Source organism: Artibeus jamaicensis, unplaced genomic scaffold (genome assembly GCF_021234435.1).
Source record: "Artibeus jamaicensis isolate MK-2021 breed Jamaican fruit bat unplaced genomic scaffold, CSHL_Jam_final contig_585, whole genome shotgun sequence".
Classification (NCBI taxonomy): Eukaryota; Metazoa; Chordata; class Mammalia; order Chiroptera; family Phyllostomidae; genus Artibeus; species Artibeus jamaicensis.
Window position 1 is genome coordinate 5,651,080 of NW_026521894.1, and position 21,293 is coordinate 5,672,372.

The window sequence follows — 21,293 nt, forward strand, 5'->3', positions numbered from 1 at the left end:
CATATAACAGTTTCATTTGCTATCTGAGCTATGCTGGGGAGGGTTGGGCATGCAGTGTCTACATGTGAGCCAAAAGATTAACAGGGGAAGCAGCAACACTGAGGCCATGGCACTGGTGACGCCAATACTTTGGAAGAGATCCTTGTGGGGCATGATGAATTTGGGGGATGAGGACTGTGCCAAATAAGTCTACCATCCCCTTCTCCCTGGGTGATTCTACCTCTGTTCCTAAGTAGCCGTGACTTTATGAATCATGTAATGCAATACTGATACTGAACTGGTTAGTCCTACAAGGTTCTTAATGGAGTGTAGCATCCAGTTCCTAAGCATGGATGGCCTAGACCCTCAGGCAGTGGGTGAGACCCCTGGCCAAGGTAGGGTGGGAGGATAGAGCAGGAAGAATGACTTTGGTAAGACAAAGTCATTCTTTACTGAACTTTACTCATGGCTCTTTGTGACTGTTGTTAATTTTACTCATCCATGCTCACTGGCAGGCCCTCTTACTCTATCTAGATTTATTAAATATATAATTGAATTTAGAGAGTAGTTATATGGATAATTCAAGCTAAATAAAACCTCATTTACCACAAATTTAAGGTCCTCAGAAACAGAGTACCTGAACTGTCTAGTTAATTCTGTATTTGTAGAACACCTAGAAAATGGGGGGAAAGCCATTTTTAATTTTTTAAACATTTTATTTATTTATTTTTAGAGAGAGGTGAAGGGAGGGAGAAAGAGAGGGAGAGAAACACTGATGTGCAAGAGAAACATCGATCAGTTGCCTCTCTCATGTCCCCTAACTGGGGACCTGGCACACAATCCAAGCATGTGTCCTGACTAGAAATTGAACCAGTGACCTTTTGGTTTGCAGAACGATGCCCTTCCTGCTGAACTACACCAGTCTGGGAAAATGTCTTTGTTGTTTTTGTTTTTGTTTAAATCATAGTAAAAAAATATATTTGAAGAAGGCATTTCCAAATCTGTAAATATTTGAAGGGTCTGTTAAATGGGTAAGAATCTAGTCTCTATCTTTTGCTTTTAGTCGTTTTCTTGTTCCTCCCTTTACCTGATCTCTTCAAATTCTGTCTATTCTTGAAAGCCAGTTTGGGGCCTCCCCTCCCAATAATACAGATAGATGGTAGAACCCACTGTAATGACATTTTGGAGTATAAATGAGATAATCCTGCTCTGCCTTTAACATAGGGCCCAGCACATAGTAAACAATGTGTATGGTAGCTGAAAAGGATGGTAATGGTTGGGATCATGCTTTTTCCAAATACTCTGGTCAGCATTTGACCTTATGCTCAGACCATAAAAAATATTTACTTTCTATACCACTTTTTGATACTAGCTTCCTAGTTTAGATGTTACTATTTTATCTTCATAATGAGATTACAAACTTCTTCATAGGCAGCATAAAACTTGCTGAATTGGGTTGAAAATTGACATTCACTTTCTTTACAAGCCCGATGGTCTTATTTTGATTCTTTTCCTCAACAGAAAATGAAAACACTAGCAGAAAGGAGGAGAAGTGCTCCGTCTCTTATCCTGGATAAAGCCCTACAAAAACGGCCTAGTACCAAGTAAGTGAAAAGCTTTGTATTATACATTTTGTTTGTGCCACATCTTTTTTATGTGTGGGGTTGTTTACTAACTTGGTTTTTTATCAGCACCTGAATTCTTTGTTTAATGATAGAAAATATGACTTCTGTTCTGAGGTTACAAGTAAGGCCCATTCTTTTTGTGAATCATAAAGCATTTTAGAGCTGGCACATCTGATTAATTATTTTAAAGTTTATTCTAAAGTGGATCCCACATCACATAGTACACAAAAATGCAAGTTCCACACACTGTTAAAGTTAATTTATAAAACAATTAAAAATTGGAATATTAAAATATGAGTTATTTCAACCACCATACATTTTTGGTTATACACAAGCCTTTGCCTAGTTCCTTATCACAAAGCGATGCCTATGCATGGTTATAAGACAAATTTCCTGCCAGTTGTAGATATGAAGAAAGATTAAGATTATTAAAAATGGGCGGAACTGGAGAGCATTATGCTAAGTAAATAAGCCACTTGGTGAAGGATAAATACCATATGATCTCACCTGGATATGGAACCTAATCAACAAAACAAAGCAAGCAAAGTAGAACCAGAGGCATTGAAATTAAGAACAAAGTGACAGTAACCAGAGGGGAGGTGGGAGGGAATTTCAGGGGCAAAGGAGGAAGGGTTTTCAGGAACAACTATAAAGGACACATGGACAAGAACTAAGGGGGGTGGAAGCAGGTGAGGGAGGTGGGGTGGCCCGAGTGGGGGGGTAGTGGAAGGCAATAAATGCAGATGACTGACTGTACTTGAACAATAAAATCATTAAAAATAAAACATAAAAAAGGGATGTTGATTTCTTTTAGCCATTATTAGTTAGATTAATTAGTCAATTCATTAGTGAAAATTGAAGTGGAAAAACAAGCTAATATCTATTAAAATGGTCATGTTACCTAATGAGGCTGAATACTGTTGCAGTGGACATTTTAAAAATATCACAATGTGAAGAAATTGAATGGATATTCAATCATTAACTTATTCATTAATTTTAAAATGGCGTTGTAATTCAGAAGTCGTATGTTCAAAGGAATCCTGTAGTGATCTTCTACTAATGTGTGAATCCTTTTATGTAAATAGAAGTCCTTATTACCTTTATTTAAAGTGAGGGTATATCTGATATTTCTGTGAATTATGTGCTATTTTAACACATAAAATCTATATGGAAGCATGGCATTTTTTCAGTGCCAAAAAATAAATTATATAGCTAAATCCCAGTCAGTGAAACTTTCAAAATACTCAGTACTCAGCGAGTTCTGAGACTTAGGCAGCCCCCCACCTTCTCCCAAAGATACGTGCTATAGCCATTGGGTGATCAGAAAGTGTGAATTACTTTTAATAGAAGCCTAATAAAAATTTAATTAGGAAGATATTCTTCTCCCAAATAAATAAACAACACATTTCAGTACCATATTTAAATAACCTTTAGATTATTTGCATGTGTGCTTGTCTCCGCATTAAAGAGAATGGTTAGAGGTTCACAGTTTGACCTTGATTACCTAGAAAACTCAGGAGAAAGTAATTTTTAGAGGAACTAGAGGGGGAGGCAGAATGATCAGTATCACTGTCTTTAATTCTACTATATATGTAAAAATAGCTTTATTATTTACTTTTTTAAAAAACAGAAACAGTTTAAAGTAAAATTTCTTACTAGAAGCTTCTGGGTTGGATTTTTGCTAGGCTTTTCAATTAGAGTAACCTTTACTTCAGAGATGCTTTATCTTGAGATCAGAGGTCAACATTGGCCTGTCTACTGCTTAACCCAGGGCAAGAATCCGGAACTGCAACTGTAGGCACTGAAAGCTCATATAGACCAGTGGTTCTCAACAGGGAGGTACTCATCTTTAGGGGGCATCTTGAAATTTTGTACAGCTTTTGAGTTTGTCTCAAGGATTTACTAGGCAGTGGCCAGAGATGCTAGACAATCATGTAATGCACAGGACATCCTACATAACAAAGAATTGTGGGGTTACTGTATAGCTTTTGAATGTCACGTATACGGCATATATGTGAAGGAGGGAAAACCTTTATATAATTACCCATGCCTATAACTTAACTCTTTATATAGAAATACTGAGTGTTTTATATACTTTTGTATAGTTTCAAAAATCACTAAAATTTCCAGAAGTGCAGCTGCTACCTTGCATATCAAAAGATTATTTTATTTTGTATTCCATTTCAGAAAATCACTTGGTTTTATTTCAGTTTCCTGTACTTGTTGAATGGATTTCTTATTCTACTTCTCTTCAATTTAAATATGTTAATTAGAAGTAGGTATAAGTACCTGATCACTTCATTGTCTTTGAGTATATTCATGCCTAAGCATATACATATTGAAATACATAATTTATTGTGAGTTACTTTCATTTCATTTGCTTTTATGTTACTGTTAGGATATTTTATTGATATGTTTTTATTTCAGGATGGAAAAGGAGGAATTGGAATAAGTGTGTATGCATAGACTTTTACTTAAAAAGGGGGGCATATGGTTTAATAGGATTGAGAACAACTGATATAGATGAAATGCCAGGATAGAGAAAATGCTAACACTTGTCTGACTTCCTGAGATTGTTTTGAGTTAGAGGACCAGTATGATAATGTGCAACCACCTCCTGTCTCCTCGTCACCTCTGCAATAATTGGTACTTACACTAGAGCCAGTCCCCAAATTCCTACCTTAGAAATATGATGGAGTTTGTGTCAAAGTAATTCAAGGAAAAAAAGCTTAAGTTGAAGTTGTGTATATTTTAATCTTCAGTTTATTTCCTATAAGTTTCTCTGAGTCAGAGAAATATGTAATATGATTACATAGTGCTGGGGAATAGGACCTTTACCTATCTTATAGAAATAATGTTTTTACTCTGTGTAGTGTTGGTGGTTAAAGTATACATCTACCTGCTCCCTCACCCAAAAAACTGTTGGGTGTTGTATGTATACAAAATATTTTCAAGTACAATAATTCCAGGATTGGAAAGAACCTTAAAGGTCAACTAGTCCAGTAGTTTCTAAGTCAGTATTCTGCTGTGGGACCCAGGCACATTTTTCAAAAACTCTTCATAATAAAATAATGCTTTGTATATATCTGGTGTGCCATTAGTATTTGTTGGATGAATTAGTGAATGAGCAAGTGACTCTGTTTTCAAACGAAAATAGGAATTTAATAAGTTAGTTTCTGACAGTAGTTTGACTTTTCTGCCCTCCTTTAAGTAATCAGTACATAAGGGACTTTCCTGTTTTATTGGTATTATTTGTGAAGTTCTGGCTAAGAAAAAAGGGAGATTCCTTTTAACAACATAATTTTGAGTTATTATTAGGAAGTTATTTCAGCAGCAAAATACCACAAGAACTCATGTATGCGGCCTGGAAATACCACATGTGTTGGCGTTCTTATGATAGTTCATCATTGTTTACTTAAGGATAAATTCAAACTTTCCCTCCAGAAATTCACTTGTCCTGATATGGTATTCAGCTCACCTGATAGAAATTATACAATAATGTACCCACTTTTATTTAAAATTACAGTCTGTTAACACTTCTAAGTTGGTATTCATCTGTATTCATCTTTACCTCCAGATTAGTTTCTTGTGTCTGTGCTATTTGCAAGACCTTGTGCTAGGTACTTTAAGTACATTACCTTTTAAATCTCTGCTTGCTGCTACAGAGAAGAGAAAAAGACAATGCCAGAGAAGCCCTAGGCAGAAGGGGCTTTGTCTGCCTTTAAATGCTGGTGCTCCAGCCTCACCTTCTGTGTGGTAGATAAATTAACCAATCTTTCAGTCTGTGTTTTCCTCTGTAAAATATTAATCTAATGCTTGCATTATAGAGTATGAAATGAGAAAATAACTAAGAATGCTTAGAAGATTAACTTAATTATTAGTTGCCTCTTTCCTTTCCTTTGATATATTTCATTTTCAAGCTTTGAACATCCTGACTCATCCAGGGAAATCAAGTTTGATAATGAAAAGCACCTACTTCATCATCATAGCATTGTATAACTAAAAGTTACTCATTGAGCCTGTCACATAGTGGAAATTGTGTCACTGACTTGCCCGAAGTCACATAATTAATTCAGCATTAGAGATAGGACTACAAACCCAGGTTCTTGATCTTGATGAAATATTCTTTGCATTATGCAAGCAAAAGCTGTATGATATAATGTATAAGAGCATGGATTCTAGAGCCAAATTGCCAGGTTTGAATCTCAATAGTGCCCTTTATTAGTTGTGTGATCTCGGGTTGGCTTTTTAAACCAGGGATAATAAAGAAAACTACCTCATAATGTTGTAAGGAAGACTAAGTGGGTCTTACATATGTAGAGTAATCTGTGGTCCATAATCTATGCTATATGTATAAAGGCTATGCATTTTTTAAAAGATTTTATTTCTTTATTTTTAGAGGGGAAGGGAAGGAGAGAGGGAGAGAAACATCAATGTATGGTTGCCCTTCGTGCATCCCCTGCTGGGAACCGGCCTGCAGGGAACCAGCCTGCAACCCAGGCATGTGCCCTGACTAGGAATCGAACAGCAATTGTCTGGTTCGCAGGCCCGCGCTCAATCCACTGAGCTACACCAGCCAGGGCAAGGCTATGCATTTTTATTACTAGTGATAGTAGCAGTAGTAACAATGGAAGTAAAAATACACATTCTTTGTAAAAATACAGATTCTTCCCATAGCAGATGGGAAATAAAAAACATGAAAGATGCTGTCTGGAAGCCAGATAGATTCTAATATTAAATTTATTTTAACAAGATAATTATATCTAGGTCTCGCCTGAAGCAAGATTAGCTCAGAACATTTTGGATTTATTCTTGATAGAACCTGAAAACTCTTGAAGTTTCCCTAGGGCAAAGTCCAAAGTGTGTCTAGGATTACTCTGGGAAATACGAGCTCAAGACACGGAGGGTTGACCTGTTTGCTTGACCACTGAAGATGAAGAGGCTCTAGGAGATTCCTGTGTGCCAAAGCTATGAACCAAGTTTATACACACAGAGAATTTTCTGGCAAGGATGCTAGGGTGAGAGGCCAAATTAGAAAGCAGTAGAGAACTAGGAAAGCAGCTGTTTGCTAACTGGCGTGTCCTTTTTTTTTTTTTGGTCAGTTCATTCCTGGTGTTTCGTGACTACACACACATTCCCATGCCAACATTGTCATACTCAGACTCTCCTCCATTATGTGCTAAAAATTCCTCATTATTCCATTTCCTTTTGTTTCTGTCGTGTTAGCATCATAATTTTAATGTAAGTCTTAAGTAAGTGATAACTTATCTTACTTCCAAATGCAAGGAGAACATTTGTACTTCAAAGTAGTTTAGTGGGGACTGTGGTCAAATCTTTCTTAACAGAATGAAAAAATGCCTCCTGTGACAGTTGAGTGTGAACTTTGCAGATATGGTCGTTGGAATGAATGAATGCCCTCCTAACAGCTGCTCTTACGCTGAAACTCTAAGGCAGTTATGGTAACTTTGATATACCATATTTTGCTGTGTATAAGGTGTACTTTATACCCATATTTCTGAGGGAAAAGTAAGGATGCACATTATACATGGGTAGTACTAATGCCATATCTATACAAATGTTTTTAATTTATTTATGCTCATGCATTAAAAGTGTAACTCTAGAAAGCAATAACAATATCCATATGCAAAATCATACCCTGGAATGTGATAATCAGTTTTGTTTCTAAATATGAATAGATAAAAATTGAATTAAAAAATTAAAATGAGCCCTGGCTGGTGTAGCTCAGTGGATTGAGCATGAGCCTGTGAACCAAAAGAGCGCAGTTCGATTCCCCGTCGGGGCACATGCCTGGTTTGTAGGCCAGTTCCCAGTAGGGGATGCACCAGAAGCAACCATACATTGATATTTCACTCCTTCTCTCCTTCCTTTCCCTTCTAAAGATAAATAAAAACATTTTTTTTAATTAAAATGAAAGATTTTTTCCCTGAAATTTTGGGCCAAAAATGTGGTTACACATTATACATAGCAAATTATGGTAATTTAAAGGAACAGTCAATTTAAAAGAAAAGTTGCTAAACTTTTCTTCTGGAATTCTATGAACCTTCTGTGCCCAGATAAGGTTAATTGGTATAAGAGTTTTAAATAAAATTTTGAATTTTAGTTTTTAAGTCTTTAAGATGTTTTAAAAATTACAATAAACTACAGTTGACCCTTGAACATGGGTTTGACCTGTGTGGGTCCACTTATACCTGGATTTTCAATAAATACACAGTTGGCTATCTTGGCCCTTTGTATCCCTGGGTATCACATTGATGGATTCAACCAACCACAGGTCTGTATTTTCAATGCTTAGTTGGGAATCCATGGATATGGAGGGAAGATTATTCTATGCCATTTTGTATAAGACACTTGAGCATCTGTGGTGAATAATGGTATTTGTGGGGCTGTAGGATCAATTCTCTTCAGATACTGAGGGACAACTGTAGTTAAGTTTTGGGAGAGACAAAAGTTATAGATGGATTTGTAACTGCACTGTTCTTGGTGCTCCTAACCTCTTCATTTTTCAAAGGTCACTTGTATACTGGCCTGTTATCTTAGGAACAAAAAACAGAATCCAACCAAAACACTATATTCACTATGCTGCCTTGCTTACAAGCTAGTTGGCTCTACATAAGGCCTCTTCCTACAGTTTTGGACAGTGTGTTCTGATGTTTTAATTGATAGATCCATGGATAATTCAAGATATGTGAGGAGAAGAACACAAAGTAGAAATTTATCACATGAAGATTGCCAGCAGTGTGCAATATCCCCCTTTTTTTTTTTTTTTTGCAAGGAACATTTTCCAAAGTTGTAAAATTCAGATGTAAAAGAAAGAGACAGCAATTGCTTTATAAGGTGGCAAAGTTGGCAAATTTTTACCAAAATGGAATTCACTGCTTCAAGCAAAAGGCTTTCCAGGCCTGCATATCACTTTATTCTTTTCAAACTACTTTTCATATTCGTTAAAAATGACCAAATACATCTGTTCCTGGTGTGGTGTGCTAGTTTCTTATGGTATGATTCTAGGAAGAAATCTTTGGAAGGTTACATTAAATCTCCCCACATTCTAGTGGGCTTTGACAGGGCCAAACTAATTTATTTTCACATTTGCAGAACAAGTACATCCATTTAATTTCTTCATTCCATCTATAGCCTAATTTGCTAATTGCAGTTATGATTCAATTTTATCTTTCATGTTGGCACCAGGAAAGCGCTACCTCATTAGTGAAAGTTTCTTCAACCATCCTCGCATCTTTCCACAGGGTTAGCAAGCCATCCTAAGACATCCTTCCTGTACTGGGCTAGCTCTACTCCCTTCCCCAGTACAGCCAGGATTTCTCAGAGGAGGTTTTGATTTTCATGATTGACTTTCCTTCAGAACCCTGAACCAAAGCACACCTGAAGGAAGCAGAGGAATAGTTGTTACTGTTATTGAGAAGCCTCACACTACTGTGATTAAGAAAAGTGCAAACTCTGGAGCCATTCTTTCTCGGTTTGTATCTGGCCCACATTCTAACCAGGCATGAGAACTTTGGCAAATCCCTTAGGATCTCCAGAGCTCACTTTCCTCATCTGAAAAGTGGGAATAAACTCATAGGGGGTTAAGAATTAATATTATAATGTAGTTATATCTGGCACATTGTAAGACTTATATAAGATTTTCATTAAATAAAAGTATTCGAAATGTTGAAATATTTTTGCTGGCCTGCCACATAATGTCTAATTTCTTAGTGTTCCAGATTTAGGTTTTGTCTTCTCAATTTGACTATCTGCTTTTCAAGTGACGGGACCATGGTATTTAATCTTCACATCTCCATGTACAGTGTTGGGTATAGAACAGAGATCCTATAAATATTAGCTAAGCTGAATAAGTGATTCCTTTCTTTCCCTAGCTAAGTAGATCATCTCTCATTTGGAATGGAGAGAGGGTAAGAGGCCACTGCTGCCTGAGAAAGTAGTACAGTATAGGGCAATGTTGAAAAGCCACACAAAGAAGTGACAATTCTTTTTTTTAAGATTTTTTTAATTTAATTATTTTTAAATTAAACAGTATTCTTTCTTTTACTCCCATCCCAGCCCACCTCCCCAGTGCTCCCCACCTCCCTCCAATTTCCACCCCCCTTAGTTGTTGTCCACGTGTCCTTTATACTTGTTCCTGTAAACCCTTCCCCTTTTCCCCTGAAATTCCCTCCCCTCTCCCCTCTGGTCGCTGTCCCCCTGTTCTCTATTTCAGTGTCATTGTTTTTATTTTGCTTGCTTTGTTTTGTTGTTTAGCTTCCTGTTAAAGGTGAGATCATATGGTATTTGTCTTTCACCGCCTGGCTTATTTCACTCTATAGTGACCTGCTGTTCAGCGTATATTGATTTAATGCTCACATGTTTAACATGTCATTTGTCTTATGAGCCACTGCCACTGGTTCTCTGATGCATAGCTCCTGATGTAATGAGAACAGGCAGAGGATGAATTCTAGTCCCTGCTCCATCACTGTGTGACCCTGGTAGAGTCACCTAGCCTTTCTGCAACTAGGACTCTTTCCTCATCTGTCAATGGTATAGGGGCAGGAGGGAGTGTAGTTAACTAAACATTTTGAATACTTCCTCCACCAGCCCCCAACTCGACACTTTTGTATTGCTTTGTGCTAACCATAACTCAGTCATAAGGAGAATAGAAAATGGTATGAATAGTCATTGGAAACCCTTTCATCGCAACTCTGAAAACATCTTCAAGAGTATATCTGTGACACTGCTGAAGAATTAGTATACCTTTTATCTCCTTTCAGTGCAAAGGTCAAACATTTGCTTTTGTGGGATTTTTGGTCTGTTTATTGTGATAATGTCATTTTGATAGCCAGCCTCCACAGTGACCCCAGTGAGGCCCACTTCCTGATATTGATGCCTTTGTCTGTTCTCTCCTCACTTGTATGAGAATTGATCTGCATAACCAGTAGAACATGGCAAAAATGATGGTGTATTACTTCTGACATTAGGTCATAAAAGACTGAGCTTCTGTCTCAATTACGGTCACACCGTCTGCCTTTCCCAGCACTTGCTCTGGGTGAAACCCTGTCCTGAACACCCCTGTGAGGAGGCCTGCGACAGGAGGAGCTGATGCTTCCAACCAGAAGCCACCTAAGTGAGCTTGGAAACGGATTTTCCAACCACTGTCAAGTCTTCAGAGATCGTAGCTCCAGTGTGGCTACAACCTCATCAGAGACCTGAGCCAGGCCCACCCACCTACCCACTCCCTGTTTCTGACCCTCAGAAATTGTGTGAGGTAATATTATAAATGTGTGTTATTTTAAGCTGCAGTGTTTGGGGTAATTTATAATCAACATGGTCATCTTCAAGTCACAAACCTAGCTTTCTAGAATGTTTTCTTTCATGTACCTTATGCCCTTATATCAAGAGGTAGAAAGATTGGAATGGATACTGCTTCCATTTATAGATGAAAAGTGCTTATTCCCCATATTGTGTGATTTGTTGGAAAAGGGGCCAGACACTGTTCTTTCTAATCAGCTTTGTTGAGATACAGTATAATTTTCCTATTTAAAGTGTACGAAATTCATTGGTTTTTAGTATATTCACAGAGTTGTGGAGCCGTCACCACAGTCTTAGAGCAGTTTCATCCTTCCTAAAAGAAAGCGCAGAGCCACTAGCTGTGCCTCATTCTCTCCCACGTCCCTTTTTCTCTTTATCTCCAGCTCTAAGCACCTACTCATCTCTTTTCCGTCTCCAAGTTTTACCTCTTCTGAACATTTAATATAAATCCAGTCATGCACTATGTGGTCTTCTGTGACTGGCTTCTTTCAGTTAGCATAATGTTTTCAAGGCTCATCCATGTCAGTAGCTTATATCAGTACTCTGTTACTTTTATTTTCAAATAATATCCCATTATATGGATATATATACCACATTTTGTTTTTCCATTTATCAGTTGATGGACATTTGGGTTATTTCTACTTTTCAACTATTACAAATAACATTGCTGTGAACATTCATGTACAAGTTTTTATGTGGACATAATGTTTCATTGCTCTCGAATGTATACCTAGGAGTGGAATTGTTTTGTTGTGGTGGACTCTGGCCAGCAGAGTCCGCCTGTTGTGGCTGATGATGAGAATGAATGCACAAGCGACAACAATCCTGTGGAGAAAAGGAACAGGCATGACTGCTCTCTCAAGGGGAGAGTGCCTGTGGTACCTCGGCCACTCCCTCAAGAGAGGATCGCCCTGACCCTTGCCTAGACAGGCTTTTATTGTTTGCCTGGGGTTGTACATCAGAGAAAGATTTATTATTTATTACATAGAATAATATTCTCTACGTTTTAGGTACAATCAAGGAAATGAAAATAACATTCAGAGGGGGATGGCAGCGAGCTGATTAGCTCTGTCCTTGGGAGAATTCACACAGGCTTTAGATATTACCTTGAAGATAGACAATATACATCTGCCGTTTTAGACCAGGGTGAGGGGGTTTTAGCAAGAGCAAATCATAACAGTCTGTATGCATTTTCTAGGCCTGATTCCCACGGGAAAACTCAGTTGAAGGTCTGGCTCCTGCCCACCACTTGGCATCTGTAGGTTTTCCATACAGAGCTGAGTCACATTTGCCAGACCAAAACAAACTATTCCCCTACATTTTGTCATGTGGTAACTTCTTTGTTTGGCTTTTGAAGAACTACTAAACTATTTTCCAAAGCAGATGCACCATTTTACACTCCCATTGGCAGTGTCTCAGGGCTTTACTGTATATTGCCATATATAATGCACACCTACCTTTTTGTGCGTGTTACACATGGAATTATTATACCCATCCTTATTTTTCCCTAAAAAATTTTGGCCAAAAAGTGTGCATTATACACGGCCAATACAGGTAATTTCTACACATCCTTAAGCAGCCCTTGTTCTTTTCCATCTTTTTCACTCCAGCCATCTTGGTGTGGAGGGACATCTGGGACTCTCTTAGGGTCCACACTCTTTGTTTTCTTCTCTTGGTGATCACTGTTCTGTGCTCCTGTTGTCCAGTATCTGAAATCATTATTTCATTTTTTTCTTGTATTTCTTTTTTTTTTTTTTAGATTTTAAGTTATTCTAGCTTGGTCAGAAAGAGAAATGTTGAATGACTTTTTCTTTTTAAGTATTTCCTTCCTCTCACTTATTTTGAATTTATTTGCTCTTCTTTTCCAAAGTTCTTAAAACAGAAACTTGGATTATAGATTTTAAACCTTTCATCTTTTTCTAAAATTAGAAAATTTTTGTAGGCACTGCTTTAGCTGCATTCCACAAATTTGGATACATTGTGCTTTTGTTATCATTTACTTCAAAATGTTTTCTAGTTTCCCTGTGATTTCCTTTTATATCTATAGTTTAATTTCTAAATATTTTGGGACTTTTCCTGATATTTTTCTGTTATTGATTCCTAATTTAATTGTATTGTAATTGGAATACTCTGTATAATTTCTGTAAATCACCTACTAAGATTTTGATTAGTATTGCACTGAATCTATAGATCAGATAGGGTAGAATTGATACCATGTGAACAGAATATATTTCTCTGGTTATTTAGGTCTTCTTTACTTTCTGTCAGAAGTTTTTTACAGTCAATTGCATATATGCATGGACAGATGTCTAAAATGACCATCAAATGTAAAAACTAGTTATTTCTGGGTGGAGAAAATTGGTGGAATTATGGCTATTTTCTTTGTATTTATTTGTATCACTTGAACTTTTATGATATATTGTTTAAAACAATATATAACTTGGAAATCAAAAAATGAAATAAGCAATGAAAAAAGAAGTATTTTATGGTTTCTTTAGTATACTGGCATTTTATATATATAAATATATATATTTATATATATTACCCCAAGTATTTCACATTTGCATGATATTTGTAAATAGTTTTTTATTTAATTTTTTAAAGTGTTGCCTATATGTAGAAATACAGTTGATTTTTGCACATTGTACATAGTCTATCCTGCAACCTTGCTAAACTCACTTATCAATTTTAGTAGATTTTTTTTGTTGGGTCTGTTGAACTTTCTATGTAGGCTATCATGTCTGTGAGCAAGAATGGTTTTATTTCTTTCCAATCTAGATGTCCTTTATTTCCTTTCCTTGCCTCATTTCTCTGGCCAAAACCTGCAGTACAATATTGAAGAGAAGCCATGAAAATGGACATCATTGCCTTACTCCTAATAGTAGAAGGAAGATATTCCCTTTGACTCAAAGCTTGCTGACTTTTTATCACGATCAAGTATTGAATTTTGTCAATTTTTTTCACCATCTATTAAGGTGATTATATTATTTTTGTTTTTAATTTGTCAATATGTGAGTTATATTGATTTATTATAGAATGTTAAAACAATTCTGCATTCTTAGTATAAACCACCCCTCTTGGACATGATATATCCTTTTCAGCTATTGTTGAATTCGATTTGCTCAAGGTTATTTTCAGAATGAGTGTCCTTGAGGGATATTGGTTAGTAGCTTCCTTTCTTTGTAATGTCTTGGTCTGGCTCCAGTATCAGAGTAATGCTAGACTCTGAATGAGTTGGGGAGTCTCTCCCCTTCAGTTTTCTGGAGGAATTTGTGTAGGATTAGCATTATTCCTTTCTTAAATGTTTGGTAGAATTCACCTGTGGTGTTTCTGGGCCTAGAATTTTGTCTTGCTCATTTGTTTTCTGGAAAGGTTTTAACTACATATTCCATCTCTTTAGTACTACTCAGGATATTCTTTTGAGTAAATTATAGTAGTTCAAGGATTTTTTTACTTCATCTAAGTTGTCAAATTTATAGCCATAAAGTTCTTCAAAATATTCCCTTATCTTGTTAACATCTGTAGACTCTGTAGTAATATTTCCTTTTGAATTTCTCATCTTAGTAATTCTAATATTGGTGTATAGTAATAATCAGTTTCTTTTTTATTTTATTCCTGATTAATCTAGCTGAGGTTTGACTATTTTTAATCAAACATGAAGAGATAGGATAACTTTTAAGTTGAACTACTAGTTCAACAATGCTCCTCAGATATATTTGTTTTGTAATTGTGAAAACTTCTAAACTGAATATCAATAATTTTTAATCTAATGATAATTAGAGATAACTCTAATTGGTGGGTGATTTAATTGTCTTTAACATTGTAATTAGGGAAAAGTTTAAAACATAAGCAAAAATTTATAGGCCAGTACAATGAATACTCATATACCCAATGCCTATATTATATAATTGTTGAACTTTACAGTATTTATTTCATCTATATTCATCTAAGTATCTACTTGTTTCTGAACTATTTGAAAATAAATTAAAACATATTGCTTTCACCAGAATACATAAGCATAAAACTCCTAAAAATAGAGCATTCTTTGATACAACCAAACCATGATCACACCTAAGAAAATTTAAATTTCTGAGAATTTCTCCAATATGGAGGCATAGGTACATAGTTTTCCTCCTTGAACAACCAAAAGAAGGACAACAACAAATTTAAAAACAAAAAATAACCAGAACTGCCAGAACATCAAACTGTATGGAAGTCTGGCAACCAAGGAGTTAAAGAAGAAACATTCATCCAGACCGGGAGGAGGGGCGGAGACAGGCGGCCAGGGCGGAGAGGATGCACAGCAAATCAGCAGCTGGAGGACTAGTCAGGCGAGACAGCTGCTGGTGGTCCCACATTTGCATGCAGATAAACTGGGAGGAACAACTGGGGAGTGAGACAGACCATGCAACCCAGGGTTCCAGCCTGGGAAAAGAAAGCCTTATAACCTCTGACTGTAAAAATGTGTGGGGGTCACGATGCAGGGAGAGACTCCCAGTGTCACAGGAGAGTTTGTTGGAGAGACCCACGGGGCCCTTGAACATACACAAACCCACCCACCTGCGAGTCAGCACCAGAAGAACCCAGTTGCTTGTAGGGTAGCAGGAAAAGTGACTGAAAGGGCAAGAGCCAGCTCACAAGGAAACAGCTTTGTTCCCTTTATGACCCCTCCCCACATACAGTGCCACAGTGCAGCCATGTGGTTTGCCCCACCCTGGTAAATACCTAATGCTCTGCCCCTTACAACATAACAGGTACTCAGAGACAAAGAAATATGGCCCAAATGAAAGAACAGAACAAAGCTCCAAAAATAGAACTAAGTAATGAAGAGATAGCAAACCTATCAGATGCAGAATTCAAAACACTGGTAATTAGGATGCTCACAGAAATGGTTGAGTTTGGCTGCAAAATAGAGGAAAAAGTGAAGGGTATGAAAAGTGAAATAAAGGAACATGTACAAGGAACCAGCAGTGCTGGGAAGGAAACCAGGACTCAAGTCAGTGGTTTTGGACCAGAAGGAATAAATAAACATTCAACCAGACAGAATGAAGAATCAAGAATTCAAAACAATGAGGTGAGGCTTAGGAACTTCCAGGACAACTTTAAACATTGTTGTCCAGCATCCGAATCATAGGGGTGCCAGAAGGAGAAGAGCAAGAAATTGAAAACTTACTTGCAAAAATAATGCAGAACTTCCCCAATCTGACAAGGGAAATAGACTTTCAGGAAGTCCAGAAAGCTCAAAGAGCCCCAAAGAAGTCGGACCCAAGGAAGCACACAACAAGGCACATCATCATTACATTACCCAAGATTAAAGATAAGGAGAGAATCTTAAAAGCAGCAAAAGAAAAGGAGACAGTTACCTACAAAGAAGTTCCCATAAGATTATCAGCTGATTTCTCAAAAGAAACCTTACAGGCAAGAAAGGGCTGGAAAGAAGTATTCAAAGTCACAAAAGGCAAGAACTTACATCCAAGATAATTCTATCAAACAGAGCTTTCAGTTGGAATGGGAGGGAGATAAAGTGCTTCCCAGATAAGGCCAAGTTGAAGGAGTTCATCATCACCAGGCCCTTCTTACATGAAATGTTAAAAGGGCTTATCTATAAAAAGATCAAAACTATGAATGGTAAAATGACAATGAACTTACAACTATCAACAACTGAACCAAAAAAAAAATAAATAAAACAAGCTAAGCAAACAACTAGAACAGGAACAGAATCACAGAAATGGAGATCACATGGAGGGTTATCAGCCAAGAGAGGGAGGGGAAGAATGGGGGAAAAGTTGAGAAGGGCACAGTATTCAAAGTAATCTTTCTTCTCCTAGCCAATAGCCCAAGGAATGCAGATGTTAGCCCTACTGTTTGCCATAACAGAAAAGTCATTGATGTTGGAGGTTTTGTTGAATCCAGTCAGGCACCGGGCATTGTCCAGGCCCTGTCTGGGACTGTAGGCTAGGATGGTACTGGTGCCATCTGCTCAGCTTCTCCATGGACTCCTCGATGTACTTCAGACCATTCTTCTCCCACATGGCCTTGGAGCTGAAGGAAGCCTGTTTTTTGCCATGTGGTCTATTGATAGAGTTGCTAACAACATGGCACCTAACTTCCCCCATGGTAAACAATCTAAGAGAAAGACATGTACATACATGCAAGTGGGCACACACATAGACTGATGGAGCTGAAAGCTAGGGTAATTCTTATAACCTCATCCTGGAAGTGACATAGTGTTACTTCTGCCAAATTCTCTTGATTATAGGGACCAGCACTAGTACAGTATGGGAGGGCACATAAGGGCATGGGTACCAATATGCAGATATGCCATGCCAACCTAGAAGCTGGCCACTGCTGCCCACATTATGGATTTGTTCAGTTTTTTGTGTCGTCATTCAGTTTGTTCCTTTATTTCTCCAATATTTCCTACACATTGAAAGCTGTGTCTACTTGATTATATTCAAGCAAGCATTATGTTCAAGAATGTTTCATAAATGATACAGTGTATTTCATATTGTATGACTTCAGGAGGTATGTAATGTCAGGTTATCTTACATGGCTAAGATGATCTGATATCCTTTGTAAGGTTGTTTGTTTTTTTTCCCCCCTTTGCAATTTGAAAGTAATCTGTGAGTTGATATTTTGATCCTTAATAGATACTCTGTTCTTTGGGCATGAATTTGAATCCCATGAGGTTTTTAATATTAGTAGTTAACTTTTTGTGATTTTGTTGTCTGCTAAGGGCCTTTAAATACACTGCTTCATTTTAACTTCCATGGAATTATCAGATAGATACTTTGAATTATCTTCATTTATATGTAAGGAAAGTTTAAGCTCCTAGAGTTTAAATATTAAGGTATACAACTAGCAAATGGTAAAGGCAGTATTTAAACTCACCTGTGTCTGACTCCAGAAACTATGTTATTGACAGTACTGTTTATAGATACATAGAACTTTTTTGGTATTTGTATATTTATTTATTTTATTGTTGTTCAAGTACAGTTGTCTCCATTTTCTTGCCACCACTTCTCCCACCCACCCACCTCTACCGCCTACACCCATCCTTTCCCCCTTTTGCTCATGGGTCCTTTATACTTGTTTCTTGATGACCCTTCCCCTTCTTTCCCCTGCTATCCCCCTCCCTACTCCCCTCTGGTTACTGTCAGTTTGTTCTTTATTTCAATATCTCTGATTATATTTTGCTTGTTTTGTTATTAGGTTTCATTTATAGGTGAGATCATATGGTATTTGCCCCTCACTGCCTGGCTTATTTCACTTAGCATAATGCTCTCCAGTTCCATCCATGCTGTTGTGAAGGGTAGAGTTCCTTCATTCTTTCTGCTATGCAGTATTCCATGGTGTAAATGTACCACAGTTTTTTGATCCACTCATTTGCTGTTGGGAACTTAGGTCACTTCCAGCACTTGGCTGTTGTAAATTGTGCTGCAATAAACATTGGGGTGCATCAGTTCTTCTGAATTGGTGTTTCAGGATTCTTAGGGTATTATCCCAGCAATGGAATTGCCTGATCAAAAGGCTGTTCCATTTTCAGTTTTCTGAGGAAATTCCATACTGTTTTCTACAGTGGCTGCATCAGTCTGCACTCCTACAAACAGTGCAGTAGGGTTCCCTTTTCTCCACAACCTCTTCAACACTATTGTTTGTTGCTTTGTTTATGATGACCATTCTGACTGATGTGAAGTGGTATCTCATTGTGGTTTTGATTTGCATCTCTCTGATGGCTAGGGATACCGAAAATCCTTTTATATGTCTCTGGCTCCTCTGTATGCCCTCCTTGGAGAAGTAATTGTTCAGGTCCTTTGCCCATTTTTTAATTGGATTGTTTGTGTTCCAAGTGTGGAGTTGTTTGAGTTCTTTATATATTTTGGAGATCAAACACTTGTCTAAGGTATCATTGGCAAATAAAATGAAATGTAAAAAGGCGAACTCTTGAAAGTACAGGGAGGAACTCCGGTTTTAAAGGAGCAAGCTTTTGAGGTTGATATCTATGTTTCCATTATGTGCATGACATTATGGCCAGAATCCCCTAGTTTAAAATCAAAATCATTACGAAACTCTTCTAGGCAGATCAGAAACTACTAAGTGAAAGATTTCTAGAGGCTATTATACTACTCAGGAACTTATTCTTTGACATAAAATAATCATTTGATGCTCTAGAAATAGAATTTTGTTGTAAATTTACATATATCTGCTGCACAGTTGTGGCTACAACTGTAAGATAAAGTTAGGATTAAGGGAAATATTTCAGTGATTCCAGACAGATTTTTATTAGTGAAGGCAAAAGAGTGGAGGGAGAAGGAAAGAAATATGCTTCAGTGGGAAAGATGAGAATCATTTCTTCTTTTATGGTTAGACTTCTAAAGCAAAGCTGACAAATAGTATTGAGATGAGAATGTTCTGTCTGTGGCTTGAAGCTACTACTGTATTGAACTATGCAACTTTAAAGGGTAATTAGAAATTCAAATGGATGTAAACTTTCTTACTTGTTCGTCTTCACCTCAGATATACGCATTTCTCTTTTTGTGGTAATAAGGAAATGTGAAATTTTAGAAATCATGGAGTTTTAGAATTGCAAAGACTTTCCTAAAATAATTATGTAGATCTTTCCATTATTCCTTTTTATTTTGTGAACAAGGAGCCTAAGACTGAGTGAGACTGAATACCTTCGCTCACACAGAAAGGGAGTGTTAGAGCCAGGGCTAGGGCTAGGGCCCAGATTTTCACTGTCCCTCTAGCCTCAATTTTTCTCTCATATCTGGTCTTAAAAATAAGAGAGATGAAAAAGAGGCCAATGTAATCAAGCACAGAGAATTCATAAAGAAAATAGCCAAAGTTCCAACTTGTCCTCTAAAGCATTAAAAATAGGCACTTTAGTAATGTGGGTAACCTCTTTTAGTTCTGAGAGGAGGTGATGTTTGGGAAAAGGTCAGGATATTATCCTTAGAGATTGCGTTGCTGAGACTACACAGTCCATCTTGGTGTAGGAAGTAGGATGGAGCTACTATTGATAGGCTTGGATAAAACTGGCTCTGTGCTCCCAGGATCTAATGAAAATAATATGAGAAGAGGCTGACCCGCCAACACTCTTCTATCTATCCTACCCCTAAGTTAGCCTCAGAATTAACCCCTTTCAAAAAATAATGGAAGAACATTTTTTTCCTCTTTCAGTCTTTGCCTTACTCTGTTACTGTTTATTCATTTGTCTCTTATTCTTACAGATGTTTCTATAAACCAGTGACAGTGGTCTCTTCTAACACACACCTCAGGTAACAAGGAGGAGCACCACTCTGAAATAAAAAACTCCTGAGGGCAGTGTCCTCAGAGCATAGTGCTGGAACCAAGAGCATCAGCATCACCATATGTTAGGAATATTGACCATAGAGCCCCACCCGATATTGAATTAAAAAAATTAGGACCAGGGCTCAGCACTTTGTGTGTTAACAAATGCTGTATGTAATTCAAGCTAAAATTTGAGAACCACTGTTCTAGGGCATTCTCTAGGCCAAGTCTTGTTTCTCAGAAGTGATTCAACCATAGACAGGTAGCATACCCCAAGGAATCAGATTCAGGTAATAGAGTTAATCCTTAGCAACACAAGGAGGGCAGGTTTCCAGGCCCCTTCAAGATTACTGACTGTGTGGAGAGAGCTACTGTAGGCTCTAGTAGCCCAAGACAAGAGGAAACAGTAAACAACCACCCTTTCATGACTTCACTAGGGAACTGAGTTTGTAAGACAAGTGAACTAAATTCCAAAGGGTGACAAGCCCCCCGCCCCGAAAAGAAATAGGACACATAGATTGTTTCACCTTTGGAAGAGCATAGGATGAAAATGTAACCATCATCAAAGTGAGTCCTGGGTATTGTAGACCTCGGCCAAACTTTGGTCTTCAGTTAAAAAAAATGGAGTCATTGCTGAACAATATATTTATGTTGTACTATATTTGCATTATGTGAACCTGGATTTAACTTTATCCTGTAAATAAGAATGGCTTTTCAGCACATACTCTATTTTTTAAAACCTGCTTTTCCTCCTACGTAGACAGAGTGAAACAGATAAAATTAGTAGTTCTTCCTACTTGCCAAGTGTAAATTGTCACTTGCTGTTTCCAGTAGGAGGGACTCTCTCCTGAGCTACTTTTAAATATGTATTGTCGTTTTTGTGCCAAGGAAGAGATAGGAACTATAATATCTTAAGGAATAAAACGATTATATTCAGGCTACATGAAAGCAGTTGTTATTCTAAAGCAAGTGACCCCTTTAGACTTCTTAAGATTTTTAGAAAAATCCCAAATAACTATCACTACAAAGGATGTGTGGTGCCTCTGTCCATTGCTAGAGAACCACTGCAAATAGTAG

The 21,293-nt window shown here is 37.4% G+C and overlaps 1 protein-coding gene across 2 annotated transcripts in view; it reads left to right on the forward strand.

Annotated features, from left to right (window-relative positions):
• Positions 1–21,293, forward strand: part of ARHGAP20 (Rho GTPase activating protein 20) — a 122,674-nt gene that overhangs the window by 16,152 nt on the left and 85,229 nt on the right. For both annotated transcript variants that reach the window (XM_037152591.2, XM_037152593.2), the window contains exon 2: positions 1,501–1,583. In XM_037152591.2, the coding sequence (XP_037008486.2) occupies positions 1,501–1,583 (83 nt within the window). The remainder of the gene's footprint in view (positions 1–1,500; positions 1,584–21,293) is intronic.